Source organism: Populus alba, chromosome 6, assembly GCF_005239225.2.
Source record: "Populus alba chromosome 6, ASM523922v2, whole genome shotgun sequence".
In the NCBI taxonomy this organism is placed as follows: Eukaryota; Viridiplantae; Streptophyta; class Magnoliopsida; order Malpighiales; family Salicaceae; genus Populus; species Populus alba.
The window spans coordinates 10932450-10952136 of record NC_133289.1 but is presented as its reverse complement, the minus strand read 5'-3'; the positions used below and the strand labels follow the sequence as shown (position 1 = coordinate 10952136).

The 19687-nt window shown below is 32.3% G+C and overlaps 2 protein-coding genes across 3 annotated transcripts; both read right to left on the bottom strand.

The window, feature by feature from the left end:
* Nucleotides 1-319: 319 nt before the first annotated feature.
* LOC118048577 (probable E3 ubiquitin-protein ligase LOG2) lies at nucleotides 320-4445 on the bottom strand. Its single transcript, XM_035058347.2, has 3 exons — nucleotides 3556-4445; nucleotides 1253-1748; nucleotides 320-671 (listed from the first exon to the last, which is right to left on the bottom strand). Exons 1-3 carry the CDS (start codon nucleotides 4014-4016, stop codon nucleotides 555-557), a joined length of 1074 nt encoding a protein of 357 aa, XP_034914238.1. The 5' UTR covers nucleotides 4017-4445; the 3' UTR covers nucleotides 320-554.
* A 9252-nt stretch (nucleotides 4446-13697) lies between these two features.
* On the bottom strand, nucleotides 13698-17311 carry LOC118048578 (probable E3 ubiquitin-protein ligase LOG2). 2 transcript variants are annotated; one of them, XM_073410242.1, is made up of 4 exons: nucleotides 16945-17311; nucleotides 14931-15147; nucleotides 14619-14876; nucleotides 13698-14051 (listed from the first exon to the last, which is right to left on the bottom strand). In XM_073410242.1, exons 1-4 carry the CDS (start codon nucleotides 17091-17093, stop codon nucleotides 13935-13937), a joined length of 741 nt encoding a protein of 246 aa, XP_073266343.1. In that variant the 5' UTR covers nucleotides 17094-17311; the 3' UTR covers nucleotides 13698-13934. The 2 variants fall into 2 exon arrangements, with proteins under 2 accessions (XP_073266343.1, XP_034914239.1); XM_035058348.2 differs by having other exon boundaries at nucleotides 14619-15147.
* Between the last annotated feature and the right edge of the window lie 2376 nt (nucleotides 17312-19687).

The window sequence follows — 19687 nt, the reverse complement described above, 5'->3', positions numbered from 1 at the left end:
ATAATTTATCTTTTTCGCTAGAGCCCCAATAAGTTTTAATTTAAAAGATGTTTGAAATTATAGTATAAAATAATTTTTTAAATTTTATTTTTAATATAAACAGATCAAAATTATATAAAAAAACATTAATTTAATATTTTTTTTAAAATCAAATCTTGCCGTGATTAACATATCTAATTTTTTTTATACTCCATCATCGGATGACCATAATGACCTCATCTCAGCAACCCACCAAGCACGTCCTCCATCATCAATCATCTTCTTCTGTTTTACCCCTTTCAAAGTAGAGAATCATGAAGACATTCCAAACCCAGTAGTGTTGAGAAACCAAACATATTCTATATTTCGAATTCTTAATAGTTCAAAGAAATTGTCACCAAGGACTTGCAAATGCTGGCTGATGGCGTTGGCTTGCATGTTTGGCACAATGCCAGTATTTTAACCTTGCCACTTGCATATTTTCCCGTTTCATTATTACAGAAGCAGGGGATTTGAAAGGGAAATAAGACCGGCAAACTACTATCCACATACAAGTGGCAGCAGCACCTGTTTAGTCACTCATCAGGCCCATTGTTGACCTTTATCTCTAGGAGCCTGTCAACTGGTTGCCTGCAGATGGGGCATCTGTTCGTTTGGAACCTCAAAACCTTTGCACATCCACTGCACATACACTGCAACGTTGGAGAAGAGAAGGGTGAAAAAAAAACAAAGAAAGAAAGAAGGAAAGCAAAAGAAAAAAGATACTAGGCTAATGTGTCACCAACAAGATATCGACTGGATTTCTAAAATCAGATTACTTAAATAACCACTTAAATGGAAATTCGTGTCGAAGCATTTTAGTCTATTAATTCACCATGGTTACATTGTTAATGTTCTGGCAGTAGTACACAACATTCCAGACAGTTCAGCCTTGAACCTTCACATGGAATTCACAAGACTCTTAATGCAGCATTTTTGCAATTGCATTGGATATAGACACGAAACAGCAGGAAAAGTGTCATGCTCATTCCCGTTGCTATATAATGTTCAAGGAAACCGTTTTCTGCAGCCTTCCTTCACAACTTAACAGAATGATTTTTCACCATGATAAATAGTCATTGCTTGAAAAACAATTCCTAAAATATGAACAGTGGGTAAAGAGCATCACTTCCTTGTTTCTTCCCCTTCATGATCTAAACTACCCCAGCCCAGTGAAAAAGGTAAAACGAGAGAGAAAGAGAGGCAAAAGAAAAATAAAGAAAATAGGGCTTACCATGTGCCGGCAAGGAAGAACGGTAGTGTCCCGTGGTTCTGACAGGCAAATGACACATTCTTTACCTGGGTCATTTGCATCAACATCACCATCAACAGAATTTCCAATCCCGTATATCTCCTGAAGCTCATATCTCATCCCATTCACCCAGAGGATCTGCTTCATCACCCTTACTTGGTACTCACCTTTCTCCTTCTCAAACACTGCATGTGTTATCTGAGAGTTCATAGCTCCAGACATTTGGTTTCCTTCTGTTCCCTTTTGATTAGCAGGGGATGCCTCTGCTTTTACTGCTAGAGGATAGGCATCCATCTTAACCTGTTTTACCAACTCTTTCTCCTCAAACAAGGTGAAATCAATCCCTGTCCCAGAAGGCTGTCTGAACTTCTGGCCCAGACCTTGTTGGAAATTAACTGTTACTGGTGGAAGGAGGTATGCCTTTGTTGGTGTCAGGATACAATCCTCGCCTTCTTTTGCAAAGAAAATAATAGTGATGCTGTTTGCAGATCAAAGAAATGCCGAGTGTTGCAAGAAATTAATACCAGATGCTCAATAACAAGAAATGCAAAAGAGGAAAAAATAATTCAGACATTCAGCTGAAATGCATATAACCAAGATTAAAACCAATTTCTATGACTGAACACAAAGCTTCTATGAATTCAATAAACTCAGAGTGGATCAGAATTTATGCATGTCTTGCAAAAGAAAGTACCAAGAAAGCATCCACAATACATCAAAAAGATCAATGATGATACCGACAGTAGCAATTAGGAAACACTCCCGAGCAAAGTCAAATGCATGGAAGTAAAAAAACAAAAAAAACAGTTCATCATTCTACAATCATTTACCATTCCCTTTGTTTACGAGTTACTAAGCTAAATGCTGAACGATGATTATGCGATTGTTAGCCAGACTTTTTCACAGAGTATTATTTTGTGATAGAAATTGACATGATTAGGACAAATGATCTACATTTACTATATCATTTCCTTTTATAGAACACCATAGTTTCCAGCTAAGAAAGTGACATGTACTGAAAATGATAGTCTTTCACTCTATTCAAGCGATTGACACTCTTATGAATGACATCCAATTGATAAAAATTGCATTTTTGGGCTCCAAGCTTGATTTTCCATAATGATTATGAGCACTTAAAGGGCGACAACTTTCTTTTTTATTTTTTATTTTTTTTATGAGGAGACAACTCAAAAATAAAAGGTCCACTATCCAATTACAGTATACCACTGAAGAGGGCAAAATGAGGGAGTTTACAAGCTTCCCAGCCCTTGAACCTTATTGCATGAGATAGGAGTGGTGCTCTCAAGATTCAAACCCCAAACTTCACAGATGCGTGTCTATTTTAACATTCCACCAAGAATGACCCCTATGTAATTGGATTGGAAGAACAAAAAACCATTCCATTTATCAGTCATGATAAAATCCCATTAAGAACAGAATACCATACAGTCTTTAAGACATAGCACAAGCTGAGAAACCTAACTAAACACCCGTTCCGATGTTCTCTTCACTGAAGAGTCATTCAGAAATAACCCCAGATTCATCATCTCGTCAATTTTGTGAACAATCCCAATTTCTAAGACAAGATTAGATGTCTTAAGCAGGCCCAAGGATCTCTGATTAGGAAAATCCTCTGAAATAACTTGCCTGAAACTAAATATATTCTACCAAATCAATCTTCACTACACAAAAGGATAGGTTTCAACTTCGGGCAGTTAAACCATTTCCTTCAAGATGTCAAATCACCATACAAAACTCCAGGTATGCTAAACGAAAAATTCTTACTTGCAAGTAATGTAATCCCTAATAAGAACGTCAAGTTAGCTCTTGCTTTCTACCATTCTATCCAAGGAGTAACTTTGACACTCGTACATCTATAAAAGTGGATTCACTCCGAGAACAATCCTCAACAATGATAGCTAAAAAATACAATTTTCGAATATTGGCAACATATCAAGATGATTATCACCAGTAGTGATCAAACCATGTAAAATGAAATTATTTGTAAATCATCCACTGACCCTACTAGCAAAAGTTAAACCAAGGAGTCAACAATCAAGATTTTATATAAATACTCATTCAAAATTCTCTCAAGTCAAAAACTTTCAAAGTCAAATTACTTTACGAAGAACAAGCTCCTTCAACAATCAAAATCCAGTGCTGCTATTAAACAATGACGGAAAAAACCTTAAAAAAAAAAAAAATCTTTCTGCACATGCAATAACAAGAGTACAGCATCAAAATAAAAACTAAAACAATTTTTAAAACAAAGCTTTAACCTTTACCTTCCAGCAACAGTAGCATCAAATGTGAATGAAACAAGATAGCTCCCTGGATTCTCCTCGTCCGGTTCAATCCTCAAACTCTCCTTCTTCAAATTAACATCATTCCTTATAGTAACCGCCTTCTGGTGCTCCACATAAGGCGCCGGTGGGGGCATCATTGGGCACCTCCCACCCACCCAATGAGCCGCCGGATGGTCCACCCGGTGGTGATGATCATACGGAGCTGGCAAAGGCACAGGCATCGCTGTTGGCTGGGCTGGGTAGTAGCCAGGGTGCTGGTAGTATCGTGGAGGGTTAGGGTTTGGGTATTGCGAAGGGTAAGGTGTTGCCGCGGCGAAAACGTAACGGTTGGCCGTGATTTCAGGCTGTGGGGGTGCTGGCGTTGGAGGTGGAGGGTGGCTCCGCCGGCTGCCGAGGCTCCGCCTGTTGTTAACATTGTTTCTGCTGCTGATGTTGCCCATGATGAAGTATTGGGTTGGGTTGGACTGTTTCTGTCTTTTTTAGGTTCACAGTTTGCTAAAAAAACAGGTGAGAGAATTATCCAGTAGCTTTGTTTAGCTGTAACTGACGGAAGCGGATCTGGAACTTTCAACGGTTCTGTTTTTTGTTTTATTTTTGTTTTAATGGCAATCATAGAAAGGAAGGAAACGAAGGGAAAGTTTTCGGTGAGGAAGGAAATAGAGGGAAACAAGAAGGAGATTTTTTATTTCTGCTTTTGTTTGGTGTTTATACAACAACAACAAGGAGAAGAGAGGGAGCAGGAGGAGAAATGATTTTGCAAAAAGAGAAGAACACGAGGGATGAAGAGAGGATGGAGGAGGAGGAGGAATCTGGGGGTGGGTGGTGTAATGGGATTGCGTAAAGCTCCACCCACAATCAGATCATGCCAAAGTTGGCTGCTTTTTTTTCTTTTATTATTTTTTTTTCATTAATTTATTGATTAGTGGGAAAAAATTTCAACTTTTTTAGTTGGATTTGTTATTATCTAAAAGAGGGAAACAAGTTGGTATTATTATTTATTATTGTTTGAGTGCGGTTGTTTATATTTGTAAGTGTATTTTAAAGAATATTTTATTTGAAAAAAATATTAAATTAATTTTATTTTTAGTATTTTCTTAATAGTTTTAATATGTTAATATTAAAAATAAAAAAATATTTTGATGTAATTTTAAACGAAAAGTAGTTTTAAAAAGTAATTTACACTACAATATTAAATACCCAATCAATATTATTAATTTAAGGTATTGAGGTTTCTATTATATTTGTATCATATCATAGTAATTGTTTGATTATTTTCTCTAGATAAAAAAGAAGAAAATAATAAAAACAAAAGGGACATGTATTTTTATCTATTTTTTTTAAAGTATAAAAATTTACTTAAAAATTGTTCCAAAATATATGTGTATGTGTGTGTTATATTAATATCGGGGTATTGTTGATATTCTTTAATCAATATACTATTTGTCTTTTGTTTTATTCTTCCTATAAGAAAGAAATTACAATGAGAAACTGAATCTCAATTAAAGACATATAGCATACTCATAAATCAAAGTGAAGTGTGGAGTTCTAAACTTAACTTTCATAGGTTAAAAGTACATAAGAAAGATATGTAATATGCATGAAAATCTTAGCCTAACCCAATATATCCAACATGCTCGGATAAAAAAAAATTGAATAGGTCAAGTATATATTTTTTTTTAAATATCAAAAGCTGGGTTAGATATAATTATAGGTCAAAACCCAACCCACTATATTTATAAACACACATAATTAAAATCAAGTAAAAATAGTTTATTAATCATGTTTATAATGACAAAACTTACTCTAACACTACCAAATATTAAATTAAAGATGAGCCTAAAATAACCTATATGCATGGGAGTTTATTCAAAGATTATTATAATAATATGGTATCGTTACTCCATGCTTATAAAGATTATTTTGCTTGGGATTATGATGAGATTCTTGAGCTAGCCATAAGTTTGATCAAACATCCATTATCAACCGAGCTTGGGTTTAAGACATAAAGCAACATCTTTTGAGAATGATTTTATATGTGATTGATCATGTAAAAGAGGAAATAAAATGAATGTTAAAGGATGGATTCATTAAGCCAACTAGATATGCTAAATAGATTTCTAACATTATGCTAATACTAAAAAAAATGGAAAACTAAGAGTTCATGTAGATTTAATAAATCTTAATTTTATAACATCAAATAATAAATATCCCATGTCAATGACTAATATATCAATCGATTCAATAGCAAGGAATGACATCCTTAGCTTTATGAATGGCTATTTAGGTTATAATAAGATTTTCATCACTAAAATGATGTTTCAAAGACCGTTTTTAGATGTCCTGGCTCATTAAAAATGTATGAGTAGGTAGTGATGTCATTTATCCTTAATAATATAAGTGTTACTCATAAAAAGCTATGCTTTTGTTTTTTCATAACATAATTAATCATAACATAGAGGTCTATATTAATGATGTTATGATGAAATAAAAATAAAAATAAAAATCTATTTATTTAGACAAGCTATATTATATCCTTGAGTGAATATGAATGCATAATCTCAAGATAAATTCATTAAAATATGCATTTTGTATGAATGTATAGGGGTAGACAAAAACAAAGTAAGGGGCTTTTACTGCTATATCGGGAGTTACTCCAAGTATTGCTTGATGTAAAACAGATAGTGGATTTGTTTCTGTCTTTTGTTGAATCTTTTTCATGGCTCGATAGAGAATTTGATAAGCCAATGATTTTTTTCCGTGTTTCAGAATACGGTTAACCAACATGTTAACTAATCAATTATGATAAATTGGATTGGATTTTGTAATTTTTTCTTCTGCAGTACCTCGACGTGACATGAGCATGCAAGGGATTCTCAAGAATTAGTTTTCCTTTTATAAGGGCTAATAAAATAATTTATTTTGGCTTTTTAACCCCATATTGTACGGTGGATCTCGAAAGATATGAAAGACCTCCCTCCAAGCTGTACATACGACTTTCATCGAATACTGGTTATGAAAGCTTGACCTCCATAAATAAAAAAGAAATTGTAAAGCTTTGTAGATAAAATTAATTTTTTAAAAGAGGTTCATATCAAACTCTTTAAGAAAGATTATGTCATTTACTAAACTACCAAGATGGAATAACATATATAAGTTTCAATGGATTAATATCAAATTGCATTTCAAAAAATAAAAACTTATCTAACTAAACCTTTAGCATTGACCATACCAAAGCCTATGAAGCCTTTAAGGCTATATATTTTAGTTGTACAAGGGTTGATTAGAAAAATGCTTTTATAGAAAAATGAAATTGGCTATAAACAAGCTATTAATTATCTCGATCATGTCTTTATAGAGGATGAAGAATGAAATATTTTAATAGAAAAACTTTGTTTATCCTTATGTTTTATTGGTGTAATGTTATATTGGTACATACTAATAGTTAAACTATGTATACTATAAAATAAATTTGATAAAATACATATTATCCAAACCTTTCTCTCACGATCAAATTGGTAATTAGATATTAACATTGTTTGAACTTGATTTACATTGTATTCCATAAAAAATAGTAAAAGTCAAACTTTGATTAATTTATTAATTGATCACCACTACTTTGATATCGACCATGAACTGGAATAAGATATGAATGTTGTTATCACAAGACTTGTTTCACAGATGTTATGGTTTGATGGATTAAAAACAAAAAATAAAGCTTGTGCATATGTGTTAATAATTTCTCTAAAAGGTCATAAAATGGTTTTATTATTTTAGCTTCATTTTTCTTATACTAAAAATCAAGCTATATATAAGGCCTTAGCCATAATTTTAAAGATACTTATAGATTTAAAAGCTTAATCAGCTGGAGTAACAAGATATTCATTACTTATTATAAAAAAGTTGGCTAGTGAGTATACATGTGAACACTAACTTTATATTATATGGTAAACAAACACCTTATTAATAGATTTCCTAATTTAATTATTTTTTTGTAAGAGGAAATAGTATATAAAGCAATAACTTGGCTCAATATGGATCAAGATTAAAATGGTTATCGATCATCATGACATCATTTATATGAGGATTATTAATTGACTAACATAAATAATATATAGTAAGGATGTAATGATGATAAGAAAAGGTTCATATTATATAGTAAGAAAAGCACAAAATAGTAAGATAAAACTATTGTAAAACTTTTCTACCAAGTAACAAGTAGAATGTCTCAATAAATCAAGTGGCATTGATCCACAAAATGATTAAGGAGAAGAAATCAAATCTTATGTGTAGGATCCTTCATAAAAAGTTTAAAGGTTATTTAGACCAAAAGCATTCAATTATATTTTCCTTGAAGATGAATTATGTAAAAGATATAAAACTAGAATTTTTCTAAGATATTTAGGACCAAAAGAAGAATTATTAGTCATGATTGATGTTTATAAAAAACTTTTTAGGGTTGTTGATCACTCAAATATTATTTTGATAGATATGATACCAGTTTATCATTTCTATATTCTAATAGGGAGAAACTATACAATAGGAACTTAATCCTAATAAGAGACATCTAAAAACCTCATAAAATCAAGAAAAATATAAGGATCTAAGAGTTCAAAGCTTTAAAAAAGGTAATTTCCTTTATAACAACACCACACAAGGAAAATAACATGTTTAAAACTAAGAAGATAAATAATTTGAATAAATTATTTGTAGGAAAATAAAGCAAAGCTGTAAAGAAAGCAATAAAAACCCTTTAGAAGAATATATATATATATATATATATATATATATATGCATGGTTCTAGTTATTGTTCAAAGTGACTATATGACCTTTTATAGATTGATACAAAGTTTGAATCTTGTTTAAACATGTAAATCCTAATTTATATAAATGTATAAGTAAAGAGACTTTATTAGATTCTAATGCAATCTAAAATCCTTATTTATTAATATTATATGAATCATAAGCTAAACTTATGGATTCTTACTAGTTATTCTATTAATGACTTTTACACTAAATAGTACTAGGCTCATTGTAATAGAGATAGTGTGAGAGAGCTATGTAAAGAATGTAATATTGTACCATGTAGAGATCTCAAAAGGAATGGTGTTTTTCAATCAAGCAAATATGGAATTTGAGGCAAAGCCAAGAGTTCATAAAAGGGTCTAGTTAATGTTTCAAAAATCAATGGGTGTCCTCGTGGGTGGGAATCATACCTCCTCCAGGTTTTGCGCTTGCTAAGGCCTCTAGCTTTCTCTTAGCTTGGCTTATCTCTCTTTTGATTACTATTTTTTTTTTTATTAAAGACTTGATCTTTTTGAAAAAAACTAGTCTTCGAGATCTTTGGTTTGAATAAAAACTTGTCTTTGGCCCCACTCTTGTGGTTGAAAGTGAAAGAAACATGAATTTGAAGGCCTTGAGATGCTAGATCCTTATTGGATCTATAGCCTGACGTGTACTTCTACAAGCATTTATGCTTGCCACGGCTATTTCCATCATTCCTTTTTTGCAGATCTTGTCTGGGTTTGATCCTAGGTTGTTGCTTGATTCTATGAGGTACAATGAATGTGATTTCCCCTTTATGTTTATGGGCTCAAATTTGTTAAAGAATCAATTTTTGAAGCCAATCTGGGGCACAATTGACTGCAAGGACGATATGAATGTGACAACTAATGTTGCTAGAGAGCTAATGGGTATGCAAATGATAGATTCTATGATGTACATCATGGGAATTATAATTCATCTCGTAAAGCTGAATCTAATATGCAAAAGGATTCAGATCGTCCAATGACAAGAGCGAGAGCGAAACAACTACAACAGGCCTTGACGAATTAAATTGCAATGATTGAAGTTACGTTAGAGTTAAAAATTAGCAATCAATTTGAAATTGGTTCAAGGGTGCTTATTTGCCTATAATTGAAACTTGGAGATGAGAAAAGCCCTTAATGGTTCTTTTGATGCTAGGCTACTTGTATTTGGATTGATAATGCAAATAAGTGAAGGAATTGATGCTGTTTACGGTCAGAACAGTAGATGGATTTGAACCCGAATTTGAAGTCATCCATTGCATGTGATAAGAAGACTTATCTAGGTAAAATTCAAGTTCAGAACGTGATCTTTCTAGGTTGTCCAACCATGATTGCATTGGACTTTTATGTCAAAAGTTTATGGGTTGTTGCTTGATTAGTTAAGTGTTTGACTTGGTTTACCAGGCCCAATAGCACTTAACTTTATATTTTTTTAGTGTGTTTGATCAGGCTGCACTTTGACTCATTAGGTCAATTAGGTCATATAAAATCAAATTTAATTTATTTAATTTAAAACCAGTACACAATCCAATGAGTCTTCAATTTTAATTGAAATATATTAAATAATATCTATTTGAGATATTATTTTATTGAATAGAAAAATATATTAGGGATTTAAGATGAAGGGCTTTTAATCAAAGAGATACCTTTTTTATTTATTTATAATATTTAGAATTTTTTGGGTATTGTTTTTTATTTTTATTAAATAAAGTAAATAGAACAAAAATGTTTTTTTTCATGGAAAATAAAATTAACAAGAGAAGTAGAGGCTATACTAGCATATCATTATGTTACAATACGATATAAATTATTAGTTTTGAAGATAAGTTGTTGAAAAATAATTAAATGAGAAAAAATTAACTGTTTTTTGTAGTATGAGATTATATATCTTAATCTATGATTATATATTTCTTGATTGAGTTTTTTTTTATTGTTAAGAACTTTCTTTTAATATTTATTGGCTAAAAAATAATTCCTTTTTTATTTTATTAAATACATGTGGAATTTTCATTTTACAACTAGAATATTTCTTGATGTTAAGAAAAAACACTAAAAGCACTTGTAAATATTTTCTTCCTTACAGATTAGCTTATGATTCAACCACTGTTTTTGTGTTTTATATTATAATCATTGAAATAAAATAATTATAATATTATGTAGGATATTATTCCATTAAATGTCTTTCAGTTTTAAATTTGTTTTCGAATAAGATTATAACAATATTTTATCTTAATAAATGCTTTTTGCTATGGTCCTTCATTTTTTTTAATTTCTTAAATTTTAATCAAAATTTGTTATAATTAAATAGATAAGATTATATTTAAGATATCATTTTACTAGAGATCATTCAATTACAATATAACTAAAAAATAAAAAATTAAGAGCTTCTAGCATGAGATTAAATGTCTCTCTCTCTCTCTCTCTCTCTCTCTCTCTATATATATATATATATATATATATATATATATATATATATATATAACAATGGTATGATGTAGTCTTGGTTTAGTGTTGATAACTTTGTTTTTTTTTTTTTTTTGTATTTATCAACACATGTAATTTTTATTTTGTTTTATTAAATACATGTATTAATTTTTTAATTTACAAGTAATTTTTTTATTAAATTTGAAAAATGCAGTGGCAATGCTAGCACATGTTAACTGATTAGTACTTCATTAATGGAGGTTTTTTTTTCCTGCAGGGGATTTGATGGACTGTGTATCCTTTATAATGCACCTAAATTTTCTATTGTGACTCTTTTCCTCTACAAGAAATGCAATCTATTTACAGTGTTTGAAAATATGGATCAACTTGTATTTTTTAAATTGTTTTTATATATTTTAGATTATTTTAATATATTAATTTCAAAAATAATTTTTTAAAAATAAAAAATATATCATTTTGATACATTTTAATATGAAAAATACTTTAAAAAATAATCACAACTACATTTTCAAACAATCTCTTAATGTCTTACTTAATAAGGGTTCTTTAAAGTCAATATATTTATCACATAATAATTATTTTTTTAAATATTTTTTATTTAAAAATATATTAAAATAATATTTTTTATTTTTAAAAGTAATTGTTAAATTAACATCTTAAAATATCTGAAAACATAAAAAACCTAATTTAAAAAATAAAAATAAAAATACTTTTACAACATAAAAATAGACGTACATCAAAATAAATAGACGTTCATCTCCTAGGAAGAACAAGTATGGCCGCAGATAAAATCGAGCAAGGAGCTAGGACAGCCTTTTATCATCATTTTAGTTTTGTGGCAAGAAATATTTTAATTATAGACTCAATCTGATAAACATATCTCATCATAGCTGCAGGAAGCAAGGGAAGACTCTCTAAAAAAGCGCTGACACCACAGGTTTTTTTTTTTTTATATAAAAATAACTGTTAATTTTTTAAAATTATTATAATCTTATAAAAAATAAATTAAAATTTTATTTAATATTATATTATTTTTTACTTTTTTAAATTATTTTTCACTTGAAAAATATTAAATCCATATTTTTTTATATTTTCTTTGAAGATTTTAATATGCTATGTAAATAATAATAATTTTTTTAAAAAAAAATTAAAAAATATTTTTTAAAAAATAACATAAACCACAATATTAAACACATTAAAAGCCTAATTCTTTAAAAATACAATATTGAAAAATAAAATAAAATTATTATACAAATCAATAATAATTTATCTCTTCATCAAGAGTCCCAATAAGTTTTAATTTAAAAGATAATTAGAATTATAGTATAAAATATTTTTCAAAATAATTTTTTTAAATTTTATTTTTTAATATATTTTTAAATCAAATCATGCGGTGATTAACATCTCTAAGTACCCGTTTGGCACTGTAGCTACGGCTGTGGTTTACAATAAAAACAGGACTTTGATGTTTGTTAATCTCAAATCACATTTTTATTTGACATGATTCTCACACAAAAACTGAGGTTGGATCTCAGCTTGTGAAAAGCGACTCACATCTGCTTTTCGCTCTATGCTCTTCTCTTATTGACACTTTTTTTCTTGTAACTAAAAACTTTTCTTGCCTGAGCTAACAGCTCTGTTCTCTTCCCCTTTGTTAAACATGATATGGATGAAGATTGACGAACAGACACTTCAGCACTCAAGGTTTACAATGGCCGTTGGACTAGGTAGTCTGGTGTGTCGAGGGCCATCATGCCGAAAATCCTTCTATGGTGGGTCCTACACCTTAGTGTCTCTCTTGATCCTTGAGGAACAAGGATCGCTCTGTAAAAAACACAAGAGAAAGAGAGTTTGTTGCCTGTTGAGATGAAGTTGTTTTTTTGTGTAAGCATGGAGGCAGTAATTCTAGAAGGGGCTGTCTTTCTCTTTCTGTAAGTTGATCAAAAGTTGCATACACTACCAAAGTATTATCATAACTTCTGCCTTTGTCCACCTAAAAAATTTATATTTATATATTTTTTTTGAATTCACATATAATTGCATTTAAACTTTAATTTTGTAAAAAATAGAACATGTTTATAGATCTGTTTTTTTTTTTTTTAAAATTTATTTTATATATAAAAATTTATTGTATAATATTTTTAATCAAATACATGTTTTTTAAAATTTATTTTTTAAAAAACCACAACTAAATTGTAGTTGCATCAATGACACGACATAACTATATTAGAAGGCGATCACAAGATGATAAGGTTTTTTCCGAGTATGATCACAATCCTAATCTCATTTCAAATGACTTTTTATTTGATATTGTACCTCACTTAACTATTTAATGTTAGCTAATGATCACAACGGCCTTTACATATATATTTTATACGAGATGAAATTGCAAATAGTTTGATGGAACAATGAAAAACTTTTATTAACGTACAATGATTATTTATTTTGTTATATAATTATACTTCTAAAACAATAATATTTTTCCATATATATATAAATGTCATTTTCAATAGTTTTATAATCAACCTCATACAAAAAAACATATTAATCAAATATATATAAACCATTTTTTTTCAACCGTAGTTTTAACCAAACACTTCAAAATTAAAAACAATCCTCACAAAAAATATTTTTTATTAAACTGTTTTTTAAACCTACAACCACAACCACAGCAAGCAATTACAATATCAAATATACTCTAAATTTTTTTATGCTCTATCCTCGGATGACCATAATGACCTCATCTCAGCAACCCACTTGGGAGATGCTATCTGTGAAAATCACCGAGCACGTCCTCCATCAACAATCATCTTCTTCTGTTTTACCCCTTTCAAAAGTAGAGAATCATGAAGACATTCCAAACCCAGTAGTGTTGAGAAACCAAACATATTCTATATTTCGAATTCTTAATAGTTCAAAGAAATTGCCACCAAGGACTTCCAAATGCTGGCTGATGGCGTTGGCTTGCATGTTTGGCACAATGCCAGTATTTTAACCTTGCCACTTGCATATTTTCCCGTTTGATTATTACAGAAGCAGGGGATTTGAAAGGGAAATAAGACCGGCAAACTACTATCCACATACAAGTGGCAGCAGCACCTGTTTAGTCACTCATCAGGCCCATTGTTGACCTTTATCTCTAGGAGCCTGTCAACTGGTTGCCTGCAGATGGGGCATCTGTTCGTTTGGAACCTCAAAACCTTTGCACATCCACTGCACATACACTGCAACGTGGGAGAAGAGAAGGGTGAAAAAAAAACAAAGAAAGAAAGCAAAAGCAAAAAGACACTAGGCTAATGTGTCACCAACAGATATCGACTGGATTTCTAAAATCAGATTACTTAAATAACCACTTAAATGGAAATTCATGTCGAAGCATGTCTATAATCACCATGGTTACATTGTTAATGCACTGGCAGTAGTCCACAACATTCCAGACAGTTCAGCCTTGAACCTTCACATGGAATTCACAAGACTCTTTTAATGCAGCATTTTTGCAATTGCATTGGATATAGACACGAAACAGCAGGAAAAGTGTCATGCTCATGCCCGTTGCGATATACGTTCAAGGAAACCGTTTTCTGTAGCCTTCCTTCACAACTTACCAGAATGATTTTTCACCATGATAAATAGTCCTTGCTTGAAAAAAAATTCCTAAAATATGAACAGTGAGTAAAGAGCATCACTTCCTTGTTTCTTCCCCTTCATGATCTAAACTACCCCAGCCCAGTGAAAAAGTAAAAATGAGAGAGAAAGAGAGGCAAAAGAAAAATAAAGAAAATAGGGCTTACCATGTGCCGGCAAGGAAGAACGGTAGTGTCCCGTGGTTTTGACAGGCAAATGACACATTCTTCGCGTGGGTCATTTGCATTTCCAATCCCGTATATCTCCTGAAGCTCATATCTCATCCCATTCACCCAGAGGATCTGCTTCATCACCCTTACTTGGTACTCACCTTTCTCCTCCTCGAACACTGCATGTGTTATGTGAGAGTCCATAGCTCCAGACATTTGGTTTCCTTCTGTTCCCTTTTGATTAGCAGGGGATGCCTCTGCTCCAGACATTTGGTTTCCTTCTGTTCCCTTTTGATTAGCAGGGGATGCCTCTGCTTTTACTACTAGAGGATAGGCATCCATCTCACCCTCATTTACCAACTCTTCCTCCTCAAACAAGGTGAAATCAATCCCTGTCCCAGAAGGCTGTCTGAACTTCTGGCCCAGACCTTGTTGGAAATTAACTGTTACTGGTGGAAGGAGGTCTGCCTTTGTTGGTGTCAGGATACAATCCTCGCCTTCTTTTGCAAAGAAAATAATAGTGATGCTGTTTGCAGATCAAAGAAATGCCGAGTGTTGCAAGAAATTAATACCAGATGTTCAATAACAAGAAATGCAACAGAGGAAAAAATAATTCAGACATTCAGCTGAAATGCATATAAACCGAGATTAAAACCAATTTCTATGACTGAACACGAAGCTTATATGAATTCAATAAACTCAGAGTGGATCAGAATTTATGCATGTCTTGCAAAAGAAAGTACCAAGAAAGCATCCACAATACATCAAAAAGATCAATGATGATACCGACAGTAGCAATTAGGAAACACTCCCGAGCAAAGTCAAATGCATGGAAGTAAAAAAAAAAAAAACAGTTCATCATTCTACAATCATTTACCATTCCCTTTGTTTATGAGTTACTAAGCTAGATGCTGAACGATGATTATGAGATTGTTAGCCAGACTTTTTCACAGAGTATTATTTTGTGATAGAAATTGACATGATTAGGACAAATGATCTACATTTACTATCATTTCCTTTTACAGAACACCATAGTTTCCAGCTAAGAAAGTGACATGTACTGAAAATGATAGTGTCTTTCACTCGATTCAAGCGATTGAAACTCTTATGAATGACATCCAATTGATAAAAATTGCATTTTTGGGCTCCAAGCTTGATTTTCCATAATGATTATGAGCACTTGAAGGGCGACAAATTTCTTTTTTATTTTTATTTTTTTATGAGGACACAACTCAAAAATAAAAGGTCCACTATCCAATTACAGCATACCACTGAAGAGGGCAAAATGAGGGAGTTTACAAGCTTCCCAGCCCTTGAACCTTATTGCATGAGATAGGAGTGGTGCTCTCAAGATTCAAACCCCAAACTTCACAGATGCGTGTCTATTTTAACATTCCACCAAGAATGACCCCTATGTAATTGGACTGCAAGAACAAAAAACCATTCCATTTATCAGTCATGATAAAATCCCATTAAGAACAGAATGCCATAGTCTTTAAAACATAGCACAAGCTGAGAAACCTAACTAAACACCCGTTCCTATGGTCTCTTCACTGAAGAGTCATTCAGAAATAACCCCAGATTCATCATCTCGTCAATTTTGTTAACAATCCCAATTTCTAAGACAAGATTAGATGTCTTAAGCAGGCCCAAGGATCTCTGATTAGGAAAATCCTCTGAAATACCCATGAATCCATAACTTGCCCGAAAATAAATATATTCTACCAAATCAATCTTCACTACACAAAAGGATAGGTTTCGCCTTCGGGCAGTTAAACCATTTCCTTCAAGCTGTCAAATCACCATACAAAACTCCAGGTATGCTAAACACAAAATTCTAATGTAATCCCTAATTAGAACGTCAAGTTAGCTCTTGCTTTCTACCTTTCTATCCAAGGAGTAACTTTGACACTCGTACATCTATAAAAGTGGATTCACTCCGAGAACAATCCTCAACAATGATAGCTAAAAAATACAATTTTCGAATATTGGCAGCATATCAAGATGATTATCACCAAGTAGTGATCAAACCATGTAAAATGAAATTATTTGTAAATCATCCACTGACCTACTAGCAAGAAGTTAAACCAAGGAGTCAACAATCAAGATTTTATATAAATACTCATTCAAAATTCTCTCAAGTCAAAAACTTTCAAAGTCAAATTACTTTACAAAGAACAAGCTCCTTCAACAATCAAAATCCAGTACTGCTATCAAACAATGACGGAAAAAACCTTTAAAAAAAAAATCTTTCTACACATGCAATAACAAAAACACAGCATCAAAATAAAAACAAATTTTAAAACAAAGCTTTAACCTTTACCTTCCAGCAACAGAAGCATCAAACGTGAATGTAACAAGATAGATCCCTGGACTCTCCTCGTCCGGTTCAATCCTCAAACTCTCCTTCTTCAAATTAACATCATTCCTTATAGTAACCGCCACGTTGTTTCTGCTGCTGATGTTGGCCATGATGAAGTTTTGGGTTGGGCTGGACTGTTTCTGTCTTTTTTAGGTTCACAGTTTGCTAAAAAAACAGGTGAGAGAATTATCCAGTAGCTTTGTTTAGCTGTAACTGACAGAAGCGGATCTGGAACCTACAACGGTTCTGTTTTTTATTTTATTTTTGTTTTAATGGCAATCATAGAAAGGAAGGAAACGAAGGGAAAGTTTTCGGTGAGGAAGGAAATTGACGCGGGACAACAAATAAAAAGAATTAAAACAAGAAAAAAAAGAAGCTTTAGAAAAAGAAAGAAGTTAGAGAAAAAAGAAAGAAGCTTGAGAAGAGAAAGAGAGGGGGATTGGATGGATGTAAAACTTGCAAATTTTCATTAATCATTCAAAGTCCCTTAACATTTAGAAAAGTAGGGTATTTATACTAAAACCCTAACTTCAATAAGCAATTGGGCTTATGGCCCATTAAATAAAATATCCAACATTAATTAAATCAAGCCCAACAAATAAAGCTAAATTAATAAAACTCAACTGAAAGTCCATATAAATTAAACCCAAAAACATAAGTTAAAGCCCAATTTCTCAATGGTTTGGGCTATCCTCCATCGTCTATGATCATGCGCGTGCGTAAATAATATTTCCGGTTCGGTGTCCCCATCAATTCTCCCGGGGTTGGAAGAACTCGACCCCGTCGAGTATAGGTCAAGACAGCTCCGATAATGCTCTCAATGACAAGGATCAAGCTGTTGTGATGCTCCTCTGATAATCCAAGTATAGTCTGAATCTGGTCGTCGAATTCATATACTGGGATTTGCTGAAGTTCACCATCCCTGGTAAAAACAACTTGTGCATTCAAAGTAGCATTAATATGTTCCTTTTGTGCCAAAGATATGGATAATGAGGTAGGGGTATCAAAAGGAGAATCAGGGATGGGTTGTATTTTATAAATACTGAGGTCTTTCATGTTCAAAGTAGAGCTAATATCAAAGTTTAATGGCAATTTAATGACATAAGTATTTGATTCAATCATTTGCAACACTTTGAATGGTCTAGCACTACTTACTTGCAATTTATGCTCGGTTTCCAAAGGACACCGTTCAGGTCTAATCTGTATCATGAAATAATCTCCAACATTAAGTGCATCATGATACTTAAGTAAATCAGCTTGAAATTTGTATTGTTCATTACTTGCTTGAATTTGTTTCATGATCTCAATATGCAAATTATGAATCCTACATGGTAACGACTCGGCTGACTTAGACATCCTATCGTGAGGAGATATGGAAAAGTGTTCTATAGGCTTCTCATGTTTGTAACTATGAACACTAAATGATTGAGGGCATGGAATGAGACAAACATTATTTGAAACCTGTGTAGATATGATATGGACACAATCAAGTAAACTAGGATTATCTTTATCTTTGTCATCACGTACATGAGGTAAGGGGTCAAAAAGTTCAACATGTTGCTCTAAACTTATGATGTGCTGGACACCAAGCATGTGGGATAAGGAATCAAGTGATTTAAGAGAACTAATATCATAAGACTCTTTTAAGACCATACCTATCTCTATAGGCGATTCCACTGAAGAGTTTCCTAAAACTTCCTCTACCATTAAAGCAGACATATCAGACTCTTTCTTAACCTCATTCTCAAGCTCATTGGGACTCATTGTGTTGGGTCCCTCTTCTTGCATATCCTCATCATCTAGGTCACTAAAATCCTCAAGATTAGGTTCATATACTTCAACACTACAATATTCCTCTTTACCTATATCCTTATATTTTTGGACGACTAAGGGTTTCGAGGTGCAATCTAAAGAGATATGACCAAAACCCAAACAATTAATACACTTAACCTTTGAACTCACCTTGGACACTTCATTGACAACTTGTTTGCCTCTATCTTTCTTACAAAGTTGGGCGCTACTAGGATTAGGTCTGTGGGGTGGAGCACCTAAGAAAGAATTACTACTTCTGAATTGGGACCTAGTAGGGATACTATAAGAGTCTTGATGATTCTTCCACTGATTCTTTGTGACCAACTTGTAGTCTTTAACTAAGGTATAAGCTTGGTTAAGGGTAGATACACCTTGAAATACAACTTCTCTTCTAAGATCATCATTTAAGCCTTTACAAAATCTACGCAAAGTTATGGCTTCATTCTCTCTTATGGCACATCTAATCATGTAATCGTTAAACTGCGTTATATACTCATTGATAGACTTGTTCCCCTGTCTTAGATTGTTCCATTGGTCTAAGAGTTTACTCCTATAAGACTGGGGTATGTACTTTTCCTGAAGTTTTTGTTTCATTTTGATCCAATCAGTTATAGGAGGTTTACCTCTCATCTCTAAACAATCCTCAACATCTCTCCAATAAATTTTGGCTTTATCAATGAGTTTCATCTTAGCAAATCTAACTCTCTTATTATCAGACAAATTATGCCACTCAAAGAATTGATCCATATCACGAATCCACATATCAAATATCCAAGGGTCATGACGACCATCAAAAGTGGGGGCTTCTATTTTGTTAGGACTCAAGACTCGCTCATCAAAGTCATCGTGTTTTGAGTAACCTAAATGATGGCCATATTGGTGTCGCTCAGAG

Bases quoted from the DNA above. Each gene is read 5' to 3' on its own strand.
- LOC118048577 (XM_035058347.2), bottom strand. From the start codon at position 4,016: ATGGGCAACATCAGCAGCAGAAACAATGTTAACAACAGGCGGAGCCTC. The intron at 1,749-3,555 runs GTAAAGGTTAAA...ATCTGCAAACAG, and splicing joins GATGCTACTGTTGCTGGAAG to CATCACTATTATTTTCTTTG. The intron at 672-1,252 runs GTAAGCCCTATT...CCAACGTTGCAG, and splicing joins TTCTTCCTTGCCGGCACATG to TGTATGTGCAGTGGATGTGC.
- LOC118048578 (XM_035058348.2), bottom strand. From the start codon at position 17,093: ATGGCCAACATCAGCAGCAGAAACAACGTGGCGGTTACTATAAGGAAT. The intron at 15,148-16,944 runs GTAAAGGTTAAA...ATCTGCAAACAG, and splicing joins GATGCTTCTGTTGCTGGAAG to CATCACTATTATTTTCTTTG. The intron at 14,052-14,618 runs GTAAGCCCTATT...CCCACGTTGCAG, and splicing joins TTCTTCCTTGCCGGCACATG to TGTATGTGCAGTGGATGTGC.